Consider the following 23,055-nt stretch of genomic DNA (forward strand, 5'->3'; position numbering starts at 1 on the left):
CAAAACCCCAAGTTCAAGTCAAGTGACCTTGGGTTAGAACCGTCCCGCCCACCGCCCCGGCAACAACCGGGAGTGTCAGGTAAAAGCTCTCCGCCGGCCTTTTCCTCAGGCCAGGATCAGGGAGCTCCAGGGTCAGGATGAAGAAACCACGGGGACAGAACTGTGAGCACATGAACTTGAGGAAATGGACAGAGACTGAAACCCACCCAGTGTACGATCCCATCAGGTCCTGAACTGTGAGGGGGACCTCACTAATTTTGAAAACCGGCCTCTGGCGAAGCCCCTAGGACTGCACAGGGGTCATAGGGGGACACTCCAGGGAAGAGGTGGTGACATTAAGGTAACCCGGCCCAGCCCTGCCCCCCGGGTCCATGCCCTCCGGGGGATGCTCTGCTGAGCCGCCGGGAACCCCTGGGAAGGGCCCTCCTGCCTCTCTCACCCTCCCCGTGGCCCCCGCGGGGCTGAATTCTCTTCCATAGAAATCTGATGTCACGTGTCTCCCGTTCAAAGGCTTCCGTGCCTCCCCCAAGCGTGCACACAGTGAAGGTCAAGGACGATATCTTCCCTCTGACCTTCCCCAGGGACCCCCGCCCCTGCCCATCTCCACCCAGATCCCACCCACGACCGCTGGGGAGGTTAAGGCTTCAACTCTGCCTAGAGGCTCCTGGACAAAAGAGCCACCAGGACCCTCAGCTAGCACCCTGGATCTTGGTGACCGCGGCACAGGGCATCCCCGAGTAACGGGTGGCAGTGAATCTTGGTCACTAGATGCAGGAAGGTGGCAGGGGAAGGGGGGATACAGTGGTCACCCGCTGGTTTCCCCAGCCAGCCCTGGTCAGGAGACCACTGTCCTAGCATTGGGGTGCCCGGACGTCCAGGGAGGGACGGAGAGGATCCTTCCCGGGTTTCTGCAGCCGGGGCCACACTCACCGGTAGCCCATGTCTTGGCAGGCGGCCCTCCCGTAGCTGTCGCTCCAGTCGTCCTGACACACGGGGTGCCAGGACTTCCTCTGGGCCGAGTACACCTGCAGGATGAAGTTCGGGCCGTAGAGGCGAACTGCAGCGGGGGAGAGGCTCTGTGAGTTCCGGGAGGCCGTCCGTCACCCTCGAGCCCCCAGCCCTCCACACAAAAGCTCAGAGGGGGCCGCACCAGGTCCCTGTTTCCCAGGCACGGACCACACCCGGGGGGGCGTCCCCAGTCAATCCCTTCTCAGCTCCCACGTGCTCTGTACCCCACAGAACGGAATGCTCGGCCACGACCCGCCCGAGATGTTCGGCAGCGGCGTTAATCCCAACGGCCGGAAGCGGGGAGACCTGAGGGACCGCCAGCAGAGGAACGGGCAAAGTGCGGTCCGTCTCCACCATGGGGTGCCACCCAGCCTGAAAAGAGCCAAGCACCGGCCACGTGTGCACCCCCGTTCGCCCCCGTTTCTGTGAACTGCGTGGAGTAGGAAATCCACAGCCACAAAGGGAAAGTGAGCCACTGCTTGGGGCCCCGGGCGGGGCGGGGCTGGGGATGGGGGGAGGGACAAGCGGGGGTCCCTCAGCTTTCCCTAGCAGGTGACGAAAGTATTCCAGAACTGACACGGGGATGGCTGCACTTACGTGGACGTGTAAAAACCACCAATCTGTATAATCCGTTTTTTTTTTTAAGGTTTTATTTCTTTATTTGTCAGAGAGAAGGAGAGAGAGAGAGAATGTGTACAAGCAAGGGGGAGAGGCAGGTAGAGGGAGAAGTAGGCTCCCTGCTGTGCAGGGAACCCGATGTGGGACTCGACCCCAGGACCCTGAGATCATGACATGAGCCCAAGGCAGACACTTAACAGATGGAGCCCCCCAGGCGTCCCCAAATTGTATATCGTAAAGGATGAATTTTATGGTATGTGAATTACACCTTGATACAGCTGATTTTAAAAAAATAAATGAATAAGGTAAAGGGTTTCTTAAAAACGACCTTTAAACGAGCCTTTTCAACAACAAGCTGACCCCTTGTGCGCCACAACCCGGGTCCCAGCGGGGCGCCCCCCAAGATGTGCCCGGAGCCCTCACGCACGCTCTACACCTCTAATCCAGCAGCGTCTGACCCAAACGACCCCAGCTCTTTTGCTGAAAGAAACAAAACATAAGCCTCGCTTTATTCCGGTGCCTTCTGCCACCATCCAGGATCCCGAAAACGTTCCCCATGTGAGCGGCCTCGTGGAGGCGGGCACAGCCACAGAGCGGGAGCCCGTGCGGCTGCAGGACGGACCGGTGTCCTGAACTAACAGAAACGACCCTGAAAGGGGCTGTGAAAGAGGGCCCACCGGGAAACGCTCTGTTCCACGCCATGCAAAGTCTAAAAGCGGGCGAAACCGCTCTCTGAGGTCTGGGGGCGAGAAACATGGGATGTCAAATGTTAAAGGAGGACTGGTCACTGCAGACCTGTCGCCGCCCGTCTGGGGCCACAGCTCACTGCACGTCCTGACCGACACCTTCCACGCACTCCCCGTGAAGCCAGCAGCCCTGGCTGATCATTTCCCGATGCTTCTAGGGTGAGTGACCCCACACACCCCGGACCAGCTAGCCGCGTGCTCCAGGGGCGGACAGATGCGCTGCGCTCCAGCCAGACAACAGACTGTGACCGTGTGCTACAAAGAAAAGAGCCACCAAGCCAGGAAAAGCCAGGGAGGAAGCTTAAGTGCCTATCACAGCGAGTGTCCGAGCGAAAGGCTACAAGGCATAGGTTTCCAACAGGTGACACTCTGGAAAGGGCACAATTACGGAGACAATAAAACCATTAGTGGTCGCCGGAGGCTGGAGGAGGAAGGGGTGGAGAGGCAGAGCGTGGACGGTTTTCAGAGCAGTGAAAATCCTCCGTACGATATCGTGACGGTGACGAGGCATTTATTCAAACCCACTGTCCAGATGCAAACACATTATGCATTTGTCCGCACGCCAAGAACGAACCCAAGCATGCACTAAGAACTCGGTTCTCTCTCAAGAAGAACGAACCCAAGCGTGCACTAAGAACTCGGTTCTCTCTTAAGAAGAACGAACCCAAGCATGCACTAAGAACTCGGTTCTCTCTTAAGAAGAACGAACCCAAGCGTGCACTAAGAACTCGGTTCTCTCTCAAGAAGAATGTATCAATCATGGGCTCATCCATTAAAATGAAAGCCTCCTACCAACGCAAGGTGTTAAATATGGGGGAGGTTGTGTGCGGGGCGGGGACCCGGGAAGTCCGGACCAATCGCTCGATCCTCTACACTACTCAACACTGCTGGAAAGTAAGGTCCATTCGGTTTTCCAAGAAGTCACTGGAATTAAGCATAATTCCAAAATTAAAAATAAAACGGACCCTGCAGCACAGCAGAAAGCAAAGGAAACATTATTGCCTTCTGGATCTGTGGTCGTTTTAGAGGCTTTTTCCCCTCCCAGGTCTCTGTGACCAAATGCTAACAGGGAGAGGTGACGGGGAGACAGGAGGACGCAGCCTGTGACGATCACTGCGGGGGCGGGGGGGGGGGGCCAAGTGTCCCATCACTACGTGGTACACCTGGAACTAATATTCCACTGTGCGCTCACTCGCTGGCATTTACGTGAAAACCTGAAGGGGCACCGTCGGGGAAGCGTCTGCCTTCGGCTTAGGTCGTGATCCTGGGATCCTGGGATCGAGTCCCGCGTTGGGCTCCCTGCTCAGCAGGGGTCCTGCTTCTCCCTCTCCCCCGACCCCCTACTCATGCTCTCTCTCCCTCTCTCTCTCTCTCAATAAATAAATTAACTTAAAAACACACACACACTCACAAAAACTTTAAAAAAAAAGTGCTAACTAGGGAAACATGGCAGCTGATACACCAGAGAGCTGGACATGGTCTCAAGCTCAAATTCTTTTCTTCAGTCTTAGGAATTTTGGGGGCTTTGCTGAGGTGTAACTGACCAAGGACGATCACATGTGCTGGAGGGGTACGACCCGGCGTTTGGAGGTGGCACGCACACCCTGTGAAGCGGGCTCCACGATCCAGCGGGCAGTCGTGCCCACCGCCTCACACAGCGGTCACCTTCCTCCGTGGTGAGGACGCCTGAGGTCCTCCCTCCCAGCCAATCTCCCAGCCAATCGCTGTACGAAACAGCGCGCTCCCCGGGCCACCCTGAGCCGTTCTTCAGTATCTCCTGTGACACTAAATGGTCCCAGAAACCATGGACACGGGCGCAGGCCACGAACTAAGGCTAACAATACGTATAATTCAATACACATATGCACATTCGAGGACAGGTATGCTCTGAGGAAAGCAATGCTCCGCACGTGCACTTGAACGCTCTCCCGGGGTGGGTGACGCTCTAGCGTCAGAAGACGTATGTTTCAGTGACAGTAATTTCCGCTCCAGGGAGGGGACAAATTAAACGCCCGTCAAAGGCGTGTTCTGATCCAATACAGAATACACACGCAATGCCGTGTGCATCGATCTCGTTTTCTACCAGTAATCGACGTGGAAGTCGTACAATCCCACATTCAGGTGGGTCGATCAAAAGACACACGTGCCAGCACTGACCCGGCGGTCTTCTGGGGGTCTTCTGGGGGTGTCTCTGCCCGACGTGCTCCTACGGCTGGAACACGCGTCACATGTCCATGGAGACGAGGGGACTCCCAGGGCCCTGAAGCCACACACCAGAGCACAGAAATGGTCCCCAGGATGTGTTATCTGTGCCATCCAGACCTGCCCGTCAGCCGGGCACTGGGCACTGAGAAAGAAGGACAGTAGGAAACAGACACACACATAAGCTTTTTCACGTAAAAACTCTCCAGAAGGGGAAGCTAGAAACGCGTATGTTGCCCGAGAAAGAAGCGTGATTGGCTGGTGAACGGGCACGCGTGTGCGTATGTGTGTGTACACATGTGTGCGTGTGTGAGCACAGCGGGGGACATGGAGTTGTCCCTGCATATCCTTTGGGACTTCCTGATGCCGATGTGCTTGAGGACATGAACTCAAAGTGTTTTAAAAAACACAACTTAACCGTTACGAGAGGGATGACGGGGAGGGTCTGCAGGACACAGCAGGTCTGCTGGAGCCTGTCCTCGCACCCGCGCATGCCCACACGTGAAAACACCGAAAGCCGTCACACAGGACATCACATCACACAGGACAAAAAAAGCCATCACACAGGACAGCCGAACCGTGCTCCAAGAACCCGGACACCCCCGGCTCAGGAGAATAGGGACAAACCCATCGTCAGCCACACGGGCAAGACGCTGTTCTTTTTTTTTTTTTTTTTTTTTTAAAGATTTTATTTATTTATTTGACAGAGAGATCACAAGTAGGCAGAGAGGCAGGCAGAGAGAGAGAGAGGGGGAAGCAGGCTCCCTGCTGAGCAGAGAGCCCGATGCGGGACTCGATCCCAGGACCCTGAGATCATGACCTGAGCCGAAGGCAGCGGCTTAACCCACTGAGCCACCCAGGTGCCCCGGGCAAGACGCTGTTCTAAGTCGACGGCGCGAGTGGGTCACTGCCAAGTGCAGACACTCCCCAGACATGGGAGCAGCTCGCAGGACCGAGAGGCTCCACCGCGGGCACAGGTGACCCCAGGGGCCACACAGAGCTGGGACCGGGGCCCACCTTCCTCTCTGGACTCCCCCCGGCGTGCCCCCCACAGGTGCAGGGACTGGGTGGGGAGGACGTGCAGGGCAGCAGTCCTCACCCAGGCGGGCACAGGACAAGGCACGGGACCCACATTCCGGCCCGCCACGGCCCTCCCCGTGCTTAAATGAAGGGGAGAACTTGGGGCAAACTTGAGGGAGGAGAGGAAAGCTGATCGTCAGAGTCCGGTGCTCCCTCAGACTGCGACTCTGAAATTTATTTAAAAACAAGAGCTTCTCCGGTAAGCATGTCAGAGGGCACAGCAGGGAGCAGGACGTAGGGACGCAGCACCACAGGGCCACGGTCATGGCCACGGCCACAGCCCCACAGCCAGGGAGACTGGCTCACACGTTTTGCCAGAGGAGGACAAACTACAGGGTCATCAGGAGAAAGAAGCCAGCTGCAGGCCAGGGCAGAGGTCAGCTACACGCGTGGCCGATGACGCCAGCTCCCCCACGTCCGCCCACCCACACGACAGGGAAACAGCCCACGGGCGGTCCCTTCAGCAGGGGCCAGGCCAGGGTCAGGGTCATGCCGGGGCTGGCTGTCCGTGGGTACGGGCACCACACCCCCACACGCACACTTTTCCAGAACATCCACTCCACCGTCCTTGAAATTCCTCCCAACAATTAACAGAAAAAAATAAAAGGCCAAAGCCGGGTGCCTCTCTGTGACAAGAGATCCCCACCATGCGGAAGGCGAGCGGCTTGAAAATACAGAGCCCAACTCTGCGCTTGGGAGCCCGACCCCCTCCCACCGCCGTGTGGGGCTGGGCCAGCAGCGCACGGTCTGAGCCTCGGCCCTCATCTGCGGTTGGAGTATCTGTCGCGGGTCAGTGACCCCCTGGGTGGCCGCACCGGACACAGGGTTCCGGCATCGTGCCCGAGACGGGCCGCAGTCCGGGCACCAGGGCAGAGCGACTGCCTCCCCGGGTGCACACGGCGCCTCGACTTACCGCACTGGTTCTCGTCCTCCCCGCTGGGGCAGTGCAGGACCCCGTCGCACCAGTGAGAGGGGCTGATGCAGGTTCCCGACGAGCCGCACTCTATCCCGGACACCGAGCATTTGTTCTCCACTTGACAGTGACAGGAGGGAGACCCAGTCAGCCGGAGACGTCGAGAACACCTCACGCACACAGCTGAGTTCCGGCGACCTCTCTCAGGGCCCCAAGCAACAGGAGAGAAGAACCTTTCCCCCCTCAGTGTCACTAAGGAGCAGGTGTGTCCTTGCCACCATCAACAGCAAAGAAGCAGGGCTGGCAGTCAGCAGCAGCAGAGGCCCTGGTGTGAGTGGGAGGGGACCGTGGCCTTGGACTTGAACAGCACCTCATGTCCTCTGCCACACAGCCTCTGTGCTCCATCCAAGCCGTGAGTCCGCACCGCCCAGGGCTGGCAGAAAAGGCCGGGCTGTAGATCACGAGGTGGCAGAGGACAGTCACGTCCCAGCACATAATTGGGTGATGCGGCCACCGAGATTCAGGGACAGGTGTGGCTGAATCCCGAGTCTGGGAGCCTGTGCTCCCCAGTGCCAGGCGACGCCTAGTGCCCAAAGCACTGGATACAGTCGGAGTGGGTCAGTGCCCAACAGCCCACAGACCAGTAGGAAACATGAAAGTGACTCAGGACAACCCAAACAATGCAGTCAGATGACAATAGTTATTCAAGTGTCCCCATCACCAAAAAGAAAGAGAAGACAGCTGACTGGGGGAGAGAAACTTCAGGAAGGCTGGCGGGCCACCCACGAGAGCAGGCACCCCGCAAAGGCTTGGTTCCCCTCCGACACTTACTGAAGTTCCAGAGCAGAACCGCGGTCACGGCGGCTCCCGCCAGGACGGCCCCCAGGGAGACGGTGATGCACAGCGCCTTCTTGGCCTCTGGGGAAGGGCGAGAGCACACGACAGAGTCACAAAGTTTCTTTAAGTTCCACTCAAATCTTACCCGCTACTTTTAAAAGAGGATGGCACATCGAGCAGGAATTTCTCATACACTTAAAAAGGAGACTTAAAGTTTTAAGAATTTGTCTGGGGAGATCTTACATCTCCCAAGGAGAAGCCATGATATGAAGTAACCTTTATTTATGTAAGTGTTAAAAAGTATGGCTTTGTGGGTGGTGGGGTCGGTGAAGCGTCCCACTCCTGCTTTCAGCTCAGGTCATGATCTCAGTCAGGGTCGTGAGATCGAGCCCTGCGCTGGGCTCCCCACCACGCTCTCTCTCAAGTAAAGAAATAAATTAAAAAAAAAAAAAATAGAAAGTAATGGTCTTAGAATAGCCCAATAAATGATTCATGTAAAAAATTGCCTGAAAGAGGGAAAATACCTTGTTTCGGTGATGGCAAGCATAGGAAAACAAAAGCAATGTCCCCAAAAGATCACCTCCCTGGCAAGAGTGCTCAAAGCAGAATAAATCGTCCTAACCCACGACAGTTTAGGGAAGGGCTGCCGCAGAGCCCCGTGTCCCATCCGCAGGCACTAGCCACGTGTGGCTGTTTGCGCTTCAAGTACTTCTCGTGACATTTATGAAATACTTATTCATTCGTAGTTATGGAAATTCAAATGCTCAACAGCTACAGGAGGCCAGGGGCTGCCTCTCTGGATACGGCTGAAATAGAATGTTCCCGTCCCTGTGAAACGTTCCACTGGGGACCGCTGACATCCGTCCACCCTTTGGTTCAAGGCAGGAGCACTGGGCTCACATCTCAGCCAAGAATGAAGTCATTTGGAGACAGTCCCCAGGGCTCTCCAGTCAAAACAAACCCACAGGTCACTGTTGGCCAAAGCCAAAAGCGATTATCAAGGGTCAGACACACCACACCCAACTGGAGCCCGGCGGCAGGCGCAGTCCTCAGAGGAAGCAGGGTAGAGGCAGAGGGGAGGGAGCGGAGAAGGCATTCACAGACCCTCCCACCCCCTCAGTTTACAGGAGGACACCCAGGTCGGTGTCCCGGAGCGTGGGGGAGGCCGGGCACCCCCTGAACCCATCTGTGCCTCTAGAGTCTGTTGGACTAGGGCAGACACATCCATTCGGGCTCAAAGCCACGGCTTTCGTCCTGTTGCCACATTCTCAAACCCTAGTAGCAGGCTTAGGACTCACCTGTGGCGCCCGCTAACCTGTTTCCCGGCCCTCATCACCAGGAACTCAAGAGTCCGCTGGGGAAGGGGAGGCACAGATTTGTAGTCTTAACAGGTTCACGGGGGAGGCAGAGGCCACTGGTCTGAAGAGAGCCACGTGCCACTGAACCACGTTATCAGAACTCAGGGCTGGACTGGGCAGGGCAGGGCGGAGTGGCAGAGTAAACTCAACAGGGGAAGTTCCAGATGCCCAATGTGACTCATTAGCCAAGGAGGATTTCTTCCTTTGGGGGGGGGGGCTTTCTTGTTCTTTGACCCTAGATAGACTGACCTGGGCATTTATCCAATTAAGATAACGCGTGCAGTGAGCAAAGAGCTATTAAATTAAGTCTTCAGCACATCTCATTGAGCAGACAGCGATCTGCCCAGCTCTCACGGGGAGCACGTAGGCAGGGGGAACCCCCGAGGCTACCTTTCAAGGACAGGCATCTTGCAATCAGTTGTCTGGTCAGCCCAGACTTGACTTGGGGCCAATCGGCAAACGCAACACCACTGCATTTAATGACAACAGACGACTCATGTACCCTCATCATCATCGAGTCCGTCTCTCGTTGACTCAGCCCTAACACGACCTCGGCCAACCATCTGCATCAGACCGTGGACCTTCAGTGCTCCGAAACCCAGACTTGAGGGTGTGTGAGCACAGGGACACAGCATGGAACTTTTAGGATGGTTGCTGGAGCAAACCGACAGCAGGGAGGCCCCAGACGGCCCTTGCACTCCTGAAGGGTTCCTCTGGATTTGCGCTACTAAGTAACGCGCAAAACGCTCTCAAGGCTCTGCTAAAGCTAGATACTGCACGATTTCAAACAAACGGCATCCTGGAAAGAAAACCCAAACTACGGAGACGGAGATCAGTGGCTGCCCATGGCTGGCGAGCCACGGGGGGGCTGAATGGGCGGAGCACAGGGGATTTCGAGGGCGCTGGAACTATTCCGTATTTCACTGTCATGATGGACACGCCAGTATACTTTGGTCAAAAGCTACAGAATATACAGAAGGGGCGTGATCCTCACTGAACTTCTGGACTTTAGTTAGTAATAATGTATCAACACCGGCTCATCAATTGCAACAAGCTTGGCAACGCTAAGGCAAGATGATGGGACAAACGTGGTGGTGAAAGAAGGGGCGTGTGGGAACCCAGCACTCAATTTTCTGTAAGCCGGAAACGGCTCTAAAAAAACAGTCCATTCATTCAGAAAAATATGTCCAAGGCCAAACCTTAAACTTATAAAATGTACATGCAAGTCAATAAAATGGTTTTCAAAATAGCAAGGTAAGGGGTGTCTGGGCGGCTCAGTTGGTTAAACGTCTGCCTTCGGCTCAGGTCAGGATCCCAGAGTCCCAGGATCGAGCCCCGCGTCGGGCTCCCTACTCTGCGGGGAGCCTGCTTCTTCTCTCTCTGCCGCCTGCTGCTCTCCCTGCTTGTGCTCACTCTCTCTGTCTCGAATTAGATAATATCTTTTTTAAAAAGTTTAAAAAGTAACAAGATAAACTCACTAAGCAATTTTTGAGTTCATAGGGCGGTTTGATGATGCAGAACCCCACGTGCAGGCTTGCGTTCCTCCCTTATGAAGTCCCGGGTGAAGCACTGAGACTTCCGTCCCATGCTTGCCATCACCAGGATGGTGACGTCGGTGTCACGCAAGTGGGCTCGTCTTGTCTGCCCGGGCTGGACGCTGACTAGTATGAACTTCAACTCCGAATGTCTAATCTCAAGAGGGGACCCTTGGTTTCTAACCAAAGCCCTCTTTTCCGGGGGAGACAAGTATACCTCTGTGGGGTCTTCCTGCCAACCCCCATGGCGACCTCAGAGCAGGGCTCCTGGGGCTCGGCACCTCGGACACCTTGGCCGGGTGGTTTCAGTTCTGGGACGCCATGCTGCAGCACCACAGGTGTCCCCAGGACCCCCGGCACCCACCCAGCAGGTGCTGTGCCGGCCTCTCCCCGGTTATAGCAAACAAGGGATCTCTAGACACCGCCGAGTTCCCTGGGAGCCGGATCACTGGCCCCAGCACCCCCAAACGCCACCAGAAGGACATCGACGCACAGAGGGGGATTTCCTTGATGAGAGAGGAACCGTACAGGAAAGGGATGGCTGCGGAGGAGGGAGACTGAGGGGTAGGAGATGAGGGAACAAACAGGTTGATGGGGAGAGAAAGGACCAAGAGCCGTTTTCGGAGAGTGAGGGATGCAGAGCCCCGCCGGGGGCAGGATGATAGGCGACAGCACTGGTGAAGGGCACGCCGGGGCTTCCCGCAGTACGGGTGTTGAGGACTCGCTATTCTTTATGAGGTGCTGGGGGCCACGTGCAAGTTCACGTTACTGGTCCTCCTGATGCACGCCCTGGGCACACGCATGCTCGCCAAACAGAAAACTCCATCAGCAAAAACGATGCTGGTTTAGCCACTCGTACTCCTACCGGCTGGCAGCTGTACCAGTCTACCAGGCAGTTCTCAACGCTCCACTGACCCGCACTACAAGCTGGGAGGGGCAGGGGCGCCTGGGTGGCTCAGATCGTGATCCCGGGGTCCTGGGATCAAGCCCCACGTGGGGCTCTCTGCTCAGCGTGGATCTGCTTCTCTCTTATAAATAAGTAAAATCTTAAAAAAAAAAAAAGCTGGAGGGCTGCGGGAAGGAAGGAGATGAAGAGAGTTAGAGAGAAGCATGTGGCATTGAAAGGGATCAGTCCTCAGAGCCCTCACCCTGCTCTACGGCTGCTCCGCTCTGCCCCCGAGACCCCTAAAGCGCAGACATCCTCCGGTGTGCCAACCACACCAGCCGCTTCATTTGCCGAGCCTGAAGCCCTTGTGCATCTTCAGCGCGACCTGCTGTATCCAGGGACCCGCACCGCAGAGAAAGGGTGGGTTGGGGGTTCCCGCATCGGAGCTCACCCTTCATTTGGGAGGACGCACGGACAAGCCGCGGAGGCAGGAAGAGGGCAGAGAGGCCCGGCTTGGGAGATCGCCCTGGGTGGGACGGGCCAAGCTGGGCCAGAAGAGTTAAGGAAAGTAAAGGAAGGGCTTTGCAGCCTGGCAGCTCTCCAAGGGCCCTGGGCAGGAGGCGAGAGGGGCAGTGACAGTTGTGTCAGCGAGGGAGACGGGAAGGGCCTGGGACCAGCCCCAGCAGAGGGAGGACAGTCGGCGACAGAGCCCCCGGGGAAGATGGACCCCAATGCTGGTTCTGTTGTAGGAATGAAATGCAAAAAAGGGTCCTACTTGCGGTACACGCCGTCCCCGATGGGGACTTGGGCTGCGTGTGGACGGCGGGTGTCGAAGCGTGCGTCAGCACCCTGGGGGTGTACTGGGGCACGGCGGGCAGGTAGTACGGGGCTGGATACGCCGGGTAGGCGCCGGGGACCGTGGCAGGCTGCGCGGGATACAGGCTTTCGGGCTGGTATCCATGGTTTTCATAGTAAGGTCCAACTCCCGGCGGTGACCCCTAAACCATGAAAGAGAAGGTGAGTGATATAGACGCTCGGTCGCCCTCCAGGCTGGGCTTGCGTCCGTGGTGTGCGGACAAGGAGCTGAAAACCTGCTGCAATTCTCGTCGGGCCAAATGCTGAAGTCACCTGGACGAAGAACTAACCAGAATTTTCCACTCACTGTCAACGGTTTTTGTATTTGCTTGTTTACTGATCTTTTTTTTTTTTGAAATAAAGAGAAAGGAAACTGTCAACACTGAGATTGAGTGAAAAAAAAAAAAATGTAAAGAAAAGAATGTGTAGAAGCCCAAGTAGGCGTCCACACCCAAACCCTGAGATGGAGATTATAGAGAGGGCAGTGACATCCAGGGTCTCCACTCCCGGCCTCCTGGAAACTGGGCCCCACCCCCACTGCGGTGCAGGCCTGACTCGTGGACCCGTTCTGCAGAGAGGAACGCTGAGTGACAGAGGGACGAAATTTACCAGAACAGTCGTCCTGCTCACGTTATTCTGAATGCTCCTTTTCTACCTCCTCCTTCCTTAAGACACTTGTCACCGTTTACTGAGGGACAGTTAAAGAGTCTGAATGCCGTCCCGCTGCAATGAGCCTTCTCCCACCGCACCACACCTCTGCGGGGAGCCACTGGGTCTCTGCGCACAGGACAGGGAAGGTACTGTCTGAGCCTCGGATTTTATTTTATGCCATCCCCACCCATGGCCTTGGAATGTCCTTCTCCTTGCCCTCTGTCCGCTTAAATACTGCCTCCTCTGGCTGCCCCCACAGGCCCCCAGCTGGCCAGCCTGCGTGTTCCCTGCTTCTGCCCTCCTTATCGCCCTCTGGCGGGGCCACACGGGGAGGCCACATGTGCCCCCCCATCTGAGAGCCCTTCAAACTTCTTCCCACTCATTCATTTCTCCCCCTGCTTCTTGCTGACCGTGGGCTCAGACAGGACCGGTGTTCTGAGCCGAGGCAACGCCATGCTTGATTTTAAGTGGGGCCTCCAGGGAAGCAAGACTATACAGGAATGAGCCAGAGTTAACTTCCACTTAATAACTCACCCATGCTCTCCTTCAAGTCCAAAGACTGTAACTCTGAACCGAAGCGGTGGACAGAAAGAGAAAGTGTAATCTCTCATCTAAAAGGGGCACCAAAGGCCAAAAAAAAGGCAGCACATGGTTTTGGTCTCTATCGGAAGCATCTAAGAACATGCTGTCCCACCAGGAAGGTCGCGGCAGGCACAGCGGGCTGTCCCGGCGAAGCCCTTGCAAGGGATATGAAACTTAAAACGGATCCAGTGGAAATAAAAACCAGCAGCTGCTGAAGAGGGAAAAGCAGGAGGGCTATTTTCCCGACACAAGACACGGCAGATGCTGGTTATTAACCACAGGTCCGTACTGTGCGCATGCATTCCCAGGCAGAAGGTGAACTAGAGAGAGACAACGGGGAACGAAGATGCTGCGCTTGTCTCCAGAGTTGTTTCGGGCGCCGGGGTGGGGGGCGTCCAGGGAGAGGGACAGTCAGCCCAGTACGATTTCAATCACGGCCTCCTCCAGTTTACTGGGACGCAGGGCAGCACAGGGGTCCGCTGGCCAGTGATGCCTCACGTACCCGTTCTTCCCCGTTCTTCCCTCCCAGCGCCCACCTGCCCCTGGCTGTCCCCACAGCTCACCCTGAAACTCAGCTGCAGGGCAGGAAGAGAGTGAGCAGTGCACACCCCCCACACCCACCCGACCGCTTGGGGTGCTCTCTGGGCACAGCTGCTGTGTGTCTGCACCCTGACCCGCCCCCACATCCCCATCTGAGACAGCGCCCCGACCCGCTTCCCCCGAGGACACCCATTCCCTGCGGCCAGCTCTTAAAATGCAGCCCAGCACACAGTTTGGAACGGAAGGGCGGAAATAAAGGAACCAGGGAAAAGTCCGGCAAGGTAATGATTAACCACTTACTGAGTTCAAAGCCATCCCGGTTTTATCAGCAGCATCGGGTAATGGCAAAGATTTCGGACGTTCAAGATGACCTAGAAGAAAGAACGATAAGACTGTGTTATTGCGATGCCGGTTGTTTTTAGGAGACACACGGAGAAAGAACTAGAAGGCATTCTAGGTGAGGGTCAGCTCTTTCTGGGGCAACGGGCAGTGCTCCCCGTTCACCTTGGCCGTCACCTTCGCCCGCCTCTTCCCCACAGGACGCACATGTGACGAGCAGCCGGTGCCCGCACCTCCCTGGATCCGGGTCACAAAAGATGTGGATGGAGTTGGGTATGGTCCCGATCGGGCGAGGATTTAAGGAGGGGGTCCAGTGAGCCACAGCAGGCCCTGGGATGCCCCCTCACTCACTCCTGCAGACGATCCCCGGTGGGGGAGGGGTGCAGCAGGTGGCCCGGAGCTGAGTACCAGAGGAAGCCACACCTGCCTTGCTAAATAAGCCACACGGAACCTCCCACTTCCTAATACTCACAGGGGAAAAGTACTCCATAAAACACAGCCGCACGCACCCATTTCTTCACGTACGACCCCAAATCCAAACAAGAAAACATTTCAGAGCTAGCCCTTTTTTTTTTAAAGAGTTTATTTATTTGACAGACAGAGATCACAAGGAGGCAGAGAGGCAGGCAGAGAGAGAGGAGGAAGCAGGCTCCCTGCTGAGCAGAGAGCCCGATGCGGGGCTCGATCCCCGGACCCTGAGATCATGACCTGAGCCGAAGGCAAAGGCTTAACCCACTGAGCCACCCAGGCGCCCCTCAGAACTAGCTCTTTTGACAGTTTCCAAGGTTGGCGGTGATGAAGAGAAGGTCCTGTTGTTGGCAGATGCTGGCAGTAATTTCTAGAAAAACCATCAGCACGGAAGCCTCCATTCGGGCATCACGCTCTCTCTCCTGAGCGTGCGTGAAGCGCTTCTCCCCGCCCCTCCCTGCTGTCTTGGAATGACCAAAGAACGCTTCGAGAAAGAGCCTTCCAAACCCTCCATCCATAAGACCACATTCCCGATGAGAAAGCTCTGGGCTTCACACCAGCGGAAAGGTGCCCACAGCAGGTACTCAAACATCAGTAGGCAGCACAGTGCCGTGGTTAAGCCCGTGATCTTTGGGACCTGTGACCTGGGGCACGTCAGCCAATGTTCCCCGTGCCTCAGTGGTCTCATCTGCAGAAGGGGATAAGAGTATCCCCTGGAATGGCCTATGGAGGGAGCTGCTGCCATTTCTGTTCAGTGAAACCGATCCTAACGCTTACAGAGGTGCCGCGAAGGGGCAGGGGAGGCGACCGATAACGAGGCATTTGCAGGTCTGCAGATTTGCATCTGGTGTTTCTCCCTAAGTCCCAAGTCCAGCTCAGAAACGCTGGTGCAGCTCAACGCAGCAGAACCGGACCCAGGCCACTTCCTGCCTCCTGTCCACCCCCCAGCACAATTATGACTGGACTCGTTAAACTAAAAACAAACAAAAAAACATGAACTTGCTATAAATAAAAATGTGAGTACGGCTTCTCAATCTTGGGAAACCTCCAATGAGTAAGTCGTAATAAAAATGCATCTGGTCATTTATCTGCTTTTCACATAAAGCTAAAATACAAGAATAAGGAACGCGTAGGTGGTTCAGTCCGTTGAGTGTCCGACTCTCAATCCAGCTCAGGTCTTGGTCTCAGGGTCCTGAGTTCAAGCCCTGTGTTGTGCTCTACCCTGGGCTTGGCGCCTACTTACTAAAAATAAAGGGGGGGAGGGCGCCTGGGTGGCTCAGTGGGTTAAGCGTCTGCCTTCGGCTCAGGTCATGATCGCAGGGTCCTGGCACCGAGCCTGCGAGCCTGCGCTGGGCTCCTGCTCAGTGGGAAGCCTGCTTCTCCCTCTCCCACTCCTCCTGCTTATAATTCCTCTCTTGCCATCTCTCTCTCTGTCAAATAAATAAATAAAATCTTTCTCAAAAAAATTAAGAAATTTTAAAAAAATACAAGAATGAGTTCCTATTGACAGCTTTGAGATTTTTTTTAAGTTTAAATAACAGGTCAACACCCTTCTGGGTACGAGGAAAGAAAAGATCCTCACTTACTAATACACCTGCCCCGGGTCTGCTGCTTACAGCCATCCCAGCGGTGCCCCCCTCTACGCTGGTCCCCGCAGGGCAGAAAATCGCAGTGCGTCCCTGAGGTTCCGTTCCGAAGCATCCCGCCGCACCTCTGCACTATCTCACCAGTTCTAGGTTTGGGTGAAGTTTCAGGAAATGAGAATTCGATCCCCTGGCCACGTTCCCAGTCTAGGAGCCTTCTGAAAGGACTGATCCGTCCGTGCTCGAAATCCGCGCTTCCCATTCATGCGCGATCCCTAACAGTGAGAGACCAGGAAGCCGGGGAAGGAAGGCACAGGCGTCTACCGCCACAGATTGTCCCGTAAAAGCCACAGGACCCAGAAGTAACCACGGGATAATCCCATCTCGTCCAGATCCCACGGCCCACAAAACCTCAGAGCCAGAAACACCCAGTGCGCCCAGATGGGCCCCCGCGGACTTTGGAACAGGAGATGGGAGTCGTGCTGCCTGTAATTTCTCTGGCCGAGAAGCAAGGAAGGGGGACGTGCCTCCCTCTGGAACCGGATTTGCGAGAACCACCGCTGTCCGACAGGCCCAGGAGCCACACCGGGTCCGGTTCTTTTTCAAAACAGGCATTTACCGAAATACTGTTGTGCGTCCAAAAAAACACAATACCAAACACACAGACACCACACCGCAGGCATTCCCGCAGTAAATCCCATCTCTGCAACCGGGCTTTGAACAGAACAAGGCAGCCAAGATCTGAGAGCTTGACGCCGTCGCCCAAATGCTCTTTCCTGTCACGTAGAGGACACGGATGACCGTCCCTGATTCCGGAGAGTCAGCCATGACAAAGGGCTCTTCCTACAAGCGGCGAGAGAGCAAACACGAGACAAAGTTCCTCGTCCCTCCTCGTCCTCCGCCTGCTCCCACGCCAGCACGGACAAAGTGGCCCACTTGAGTCACAGGACACAACACTACGCGGCAGTTTCGGTCACTCCGGGCTCTCCTCTCGGGGAGCTGAGTCATCCCCAAGCACCTGCCAGGGCAGGACCGTGCGGCGACATCCGGCCTGTGCCCCGCAACGTGATGAAGCTATTTCCAACCACGAGCGTCTTTTCTCTGGGGATCTCAGGAAGCATTTGCTGTATTGTGAAAACTAGCAAACCGAGGCAAACAAGGCCAATGTCATAGATCCGGGCTCCCATCTGGGGGCCCAGGGTCTTCCTTACACCTATATCCCCGCGGATCCCACCGCACACGACCACTCAAGCATTTGCAGCCGCGCGGAGCCCCACGGGGCGCCCTCAAGACGCCGGGGGAGTGACGGGGTATGACAGGATGACAAGGCCCCACCGTCCGTGACCCCCGCGCTCCTCCTTCCAACTCCGAAGTGAACAACACCAACACACACTCCCTATCCAATACACAAGTGACCCCTGAACGCCCCTTATGTTCTCAACCACGGCCCAGAATGACATCATACGACAAGATGCTCTCATATCCTGTGGCGGATGCAAAGCGCAGTGAGATGTCAGTTACGGGACAGTGGTGGGTCTGAGCAACCCTTCCACACAAACAAGGATGAGACAATCGGACCCAAGGCCTGCGCGGTGATTCACACGGGAACGACAGAGACAGAGACAGACAGAGACATCACCTGGCAGAGGCACGGCCAGTACCTTCGCCGTTTCTTTTCCTATGAATGCCTCATTGTCCCAGTGCGACTGCAAACTTTTCAGGGCAGGAACTGGGTCGGGTCCTTTTTGCTCGTTTGCTTTCTTCCAAACTAAGCTTTGTAGCTTACAGGAGTGTTGTGATATTTTTCGAGTTCTGGAGACCAAATGAGTAAGGTGGAATTTGAGAGAGAGAGAGCCCCTGGACGAGAGCAGCCGCCAAGGTGAGGATGTGGGTGACCTCCAGGGGCAGGTGAACAACATACTTAATGGGACAAGGACTGGAGAGGCGCCCAGGTCCCTCCCGGAGGGAGGAGTCCTGAGACTATGCAAAGGCCACCGCTAAGCGTTAAAGACCTCACCCAAGGCCATCCAAGGAATGGGATAATCAATGAATAGGGTAGTTTTGAGGACAGAGTGTGGCTGTTTCCAGCAGTGGCCAAGACACACGATGGACACACGATAATATCACGATGGCAACTCCGGTCTACCTGCTGGAACGGTTATGTCCAAAAGAGATCTAGCTTATTCTGTGCAAGGCAGAGGGCGAAAAAAAGCAGGACCCACATGGTCAGCCACATCAGAAAGGCAGATTTGACTCAACCCGGGAAAACCACATTTCCAACAATGCAAGTTTAAATATCGACGAGTTGCCTTGGAAAGAACAGTGTTCTCCAAACTGTGAACCACTTGATCCAACGTGGAAGGTGGACTATCCACGCGTATGTTATCCCAGAATATTCTAGAACAGAACCGAGCTCTGGCTGGGGGCCAGGCAGGGTGATCTTACATTGCCTGTGGTCAGACACTCGCAGAAGGAGCTCCAAACCTGACATCCCTAGACACAGGCTCCGCGTCCCGAGTTCTGATCAAGGGTTGAAATGGAGTCAGATGTGGTGCCCTGCCAGGAAGGCCCCTTGGGGAGCAGGGACCGTGGGGGACGCTGGCGCTGGGTCTCGAGCCCACGCGAAACCCGTTGCACCTTCCAGCTCCTCTCTCACTTGAAGACGTTTCTCTGTCAAATGTCCATCCGCTTGATGCCACGGCCTCTTCCCAGGTCCCCTCGATCCTCCTGTTAACTCTGCCCTTCCAGAAACTTCCAGAACTTCCAGACTTCAGCCGTGGCTCCTGCCAACCCTCGGTGCCCTTCAAACTTCCTGTGCGTTCTTGTCTTATCTCTGCACACTCAGCCCCCTGCACGCCCGGGCCGATGAAGCCTCCCAGCTCAGCTCCGTCCACACCGACAAAATGCCTGGAGTTTTCACCCAGAGCCAGCCCTACCCTCCTCCTCCCCCACTCGCCTCTACAAACCTGTCTTTCTTTCTGGGTTTTGTTTTGTTTTGTTTTGTTTTGTTAAGATCTTATTAATTGATATGAGAGAAAGAGAGCGTGACAGAGACAGCAGGAGTGGGGGTGGGAGGCAGAGAACGCAGCAGACGCCCGGCTGAGCAGGGAGCCCGATGCGGGGCTCCATCCCAGGATCAGGAGCTGAGCCGAAGGCAGGCGCTTCACCAACTGAGCCACCAGCCGCCCCTACAAGCGTATCTTCAAAACACCCTCCTCTTCCCTGGTCACAATCTAAGTAACGGCCCACATCCCCACCAGAGAATCAGTGTCTGCCTTTCTCCCCTGACGCCCCTGACGCTGACTGTGACATTCCACATGTGGCTGGGGCCAGGATGGTCAACGCACAGAGCCTACAAGTCCCCCTCCTCCACAGCCAGGCCGACTACCCTGGAGGCTTGCAAGCCAGGGTGCCCTGAGATGGCCATTAGGGTCCCCACTACCAAGCCAGGATGGAACTCACGTGATGCCCCTGCACCCCAGAGACCACCAACTTGTCCCGGGGCAGACCCAATGTCAGGAGGTCCCTGCGGGTGCTCTGGAAAGGCTCCGCAGCTGCGGGAAGCGGGATGACCCCAGGAGATCCAGAATGGAACAGAAGTGGGAAAGCGGGCAGACCCCGTGCCTCTCCAGGCCCTTCACCCTCCCCACCAGCAAGCCAGCTTAAGTAGCCAAAACCCTCCGGCCACCAAACTGCCCGAGTCAATTTCCTTTCCGTTTCCTACTCCCATTGTCAAGGCTTGGACTTGACTCCCGGGCCTCCCAACCCCGCGATTTTTCTGGAGGACTTAGAAAAACAGAGGACTGAGCTCCACTCTCAGTCTGGCGCGGCGACCCCCTACGATCACAAAGCTCTCCCGCGTGTCCCGCCGCAGGTTTGGGTGGGAAACGAGCGAGGGCCAGCAGCCTGGACTCCTGGTGCGCACTTCCTGGGAGGCCCGCGTGTGTCCGGGGTGCCCTGTCTACCGCACGTTTGACCCGAATCTTGTCCCCCATCGCCCCATTAGCCGGGAGCTCAGTCCTCGGTACTGCCCCACTGAGGAGTCCCAGACACTCCTGCCCAGCTGGCTCTGGAAGCTTCAGCATAGAGCCCAGGTGTGGCTGTGGGCAGGGGGAGCCAGCCGGGCTGGCCAGCAAACACAGGCCTCATGGGGCTTCCTCAGGCCTGGTTCTCAGCTCCTCTGGCCCTCCGTCCTGGTCCCTGGCACACACCAGCCTCCAGGAGGAACAGGCAGTCCAGGACTGGCCAGAGCCCTAAGGAGCCAGATGGCCAGGCTTCATCCCCAGGGGTCTCCCACAGGTTCCAGGACCCTGGGCCAGCGTCTCGCCTCTCCGCTGACTCCCGGTGAAGGACGTTACAAAAGCGTCTGGAGTGACACGTGGCTGGAACAAAGTGCCGCATCCGCATTTGCTGTTATTGTAATACCAACGTGGCGAATTTTCTCCGCAGTTCCGGTGGCGGAGCCCAGGGCAGGGCAGCCAAGGGCGCGAAGCCTGAGCCCCGAGCCCACTCCGGGGTTCTGGCCTTGCTCGGAGGAGGCAGACTCCGGGAATGCTGAAGAGACAAGGCGCTTGCTGGACCTGTCAAGGCCAAGAGCAAAGGCCCGTGCTGTCCACCCGTTGGTATTTAAAAACAACAACAAAACAGAGAGGAAAGTGTTGAATGACTGTTTTCCAGGCACAAGTCCTCCACTGAAGGGCTCCCCCAACCAGGGAGCTTAGTATACGTTTCCTTGGTGGTGTCCTTGCTTTTCCGGGAACCCCAACCTCGTGTAAGGTCCGCTGCTCTGTGGGAAGAGGGCCGACCTCCCCTCTGGGAAAGCTGGGAAGACGGAAGCCATGCCCCAGCGACTTGGGGGGCCCCCATCACCTGGTCCCCCAGATCCTCCCACCTCGCTCAGCAGGGGCATGCTGGGAGCCTGGGCTCCGTGGGTCTCCCCCCCTCCTCACGTTGCTGGGCCTGGGTGAGCTCTGCCCACATTGCCAGTGGCCGGGCCACCCGCCTGCAGGGGAGGCTGGTGCTGGCCTCACTTCCTGGAGAACCTTCCCCGACCTCCCAGGCTAAGTCAACAAGCCTCCTCTCACTTGGGTTTCCTAAACACCTTGGAACTCCGCTTGGCACCCTGTGTAATTTTCCATGATTCAGGGGACCCTCGACAGCTGTCACAACGGCAAGGATCAGGGACCCCCTGCGCGTCCCCATCTCAGCCCCGGGGCCACTGCGCCGATTGGAATGGAGGAGGATACAGTCTCAGGGCTGAGCCCAGGGTGACCTGCCCACCAGGTGGACCTCCGTAGCGAGCTACTGGGATTCCTCCTGAGCAAGCTGCTGCCTGTTGGAAAGGGGCCTGGGGCTCCGCTCAACTCTGGGCCACTGCGCGGGGCCCTCAGGGCTCTGGGCACCCAAGCGCCCTCTGGGATGGGGACCAAGAACTTTGGGGCCATAAGGCAATTCTTTCGCAAGGCCCGTGGAATTGCCGCCCAAACCATCCACGCCAGGCTGGCGCGCTCCGCCGCGCGGCCACCGTCCGGAGTCCCGCTGGACGGCGTGCGGTGGAAGGAAGCGCCCAGGGGCCGGCCTTGTCCCCGGCAGGGAGCGCGCTGGGGGCCAGGACCGCTCCTCCCGGCCGGGCTCCTGCGGACCCCGGTGCTCGGGCGGCCTGGTTCGGATCGCCGCTGCCGGGTCCGGCTGCCGACAGTCCCTCCACGGGACCGCCAAGCCGATCCGACCTCGCCAGGGGGGCCATCCGGGAGCCTTTCCCCGCCGTCCCCGCCGTCCCGCCGCCCTGGCCGTATCGCTCGCGGAATCTCAGCGAGTTTCCAGTTTCTCCCCACCTCGGCAGGAAACCAAGCAGCAGCAGGAGTTCAGGTAACACTCCGGGGCTGCGGAGATTTTCCCGAAACAAAGAAACGGTTAGACAACTCTCTGTCCTCCTTGCCCCCCCCCCCAAAAAGGCGCACCCCTGCTCCGTAGCTCCTGGCCGCAGAAGGCAGGTGGTCCAGGAGCCGACTGTGGCCGAGAGGCCGACCCCGAGGCACCCTCTACTCCGACCAATGAGCCAAAGACTCGGAGCAAAAGGTGCCGGGTCCGCGCGCAGCCAACGCGGTGGCCGGGGGGGGCCTCCGAACGGCGCACCGAGGGATCCCAGGAGGGTCACAGCCTCCAGCCCCACCGAGGGCCCTTTGCCCTGTCCGGCCCGGCCCGGCCCCGAGAGTCCCGCCGGTGGAAGGACGCACCTGCTGCGCTCGCGCCGCGCACACCCGGCCTCCAGTCCAGTCGCTGCCACCCAGCGCGGGGGGCGCTGGGCTTGTCTTCCGGCGCCCAGATCCTTCCTTCTGCGCCCGGGACCCGCTCCCCACACTCGCACGGAGAACCGGCCGCGCGCGCGACCTACCTGCGGGGCTCCGGGGCCGGGCGCTCTCCGCCCCTCGCCCTTCCTCCTCCGCCTCCGCCTCCCCCGCCCCGCTCGTCTTCCTTGGCCCGGCGCGGAGTCCCCAACGCTCCCTGGCGCTCGCTTAAATCCCGGGAGGCGGTGTCCGACGGCCCAGGGTGACACCCCTAAACGCGGTCCCGGGTCACCTCCGGCAGGGGGAGGGGGCGGGCCGGTGCGCGGCCCCGGGAGGGGCGGGTCCGGGCGGGGCGCGGGTGGCGCTCGGGTGGCGGGAGGAGGAGTTTCCCCCAGGGGAAGCCCGGGAAGCGCTCCAGGCCCCGGCCGGCTGGGGGATCCCACGAAGTGGGCTTCTGGGCTTCGTTCCCCCACCCACCTCGGGCGGGCAGTGTGGGCCCGGGAGGAGAGCGTCTCCCTCCCCTCGTCCCCACGACCGCTCCGTTGTGGGCGCTCCGAATTTGGATTA

General features: G+C 57.5%; 1 protein-coding gene across 3 annotated transcripts in view; it reads right to left on the reverse strand.

The window, feature by feature from the left end:
- TMPRSS2 (transmembrane serine protease 2) overlaps positions 1-22,683 on the reverse strand; it is a 33,200-nt gene extending 10,517 nt beyond the window's left edge. Inside the window, exons 1-6 of one of the 3 annotated variants that reach the window (XM_046001793.1) lie at positions 22,596-22,683; positions 14,112-14,182; positions 11,959-12,181; positions 7,399-7,485; positions 6,568-6,687; positions 931-1,057 (exon numbers count right to left, since the gene is read on the reverse strand). In XM_046001793.1, the coding sequence (XP_045857749.1) occupies positions 931-1,057; positions 6,568-6,687; positions 7,399-7,485; positions 11,959-12,181; positions 14,112-14,126 (572 nt within the window). In that variant the 5' untranslated portion in view covers positions 14,127-14,182; positions 22,596-22,683. The other 2 variants (XM_046001794.1, XM_046001792.1) reach the window with 2 other exon arrangements.
- Positions 22,684-23,055: the final 372 nt, after the last annotated feature.

The sequence above is a fragment of the Meles meles genome, chromosome 4, assembly GCF_922984935.1.
Source record: "Meles meles chromosome 4, mMelMel3.1 paternal haplotype, whole genome shotgun sequence".
Taxonomy (NCBI): Eukaryota; Metazoa; Chordata; class Mammalia; order Carnivora; family Mustelidae; genus Meles; species Meles meles.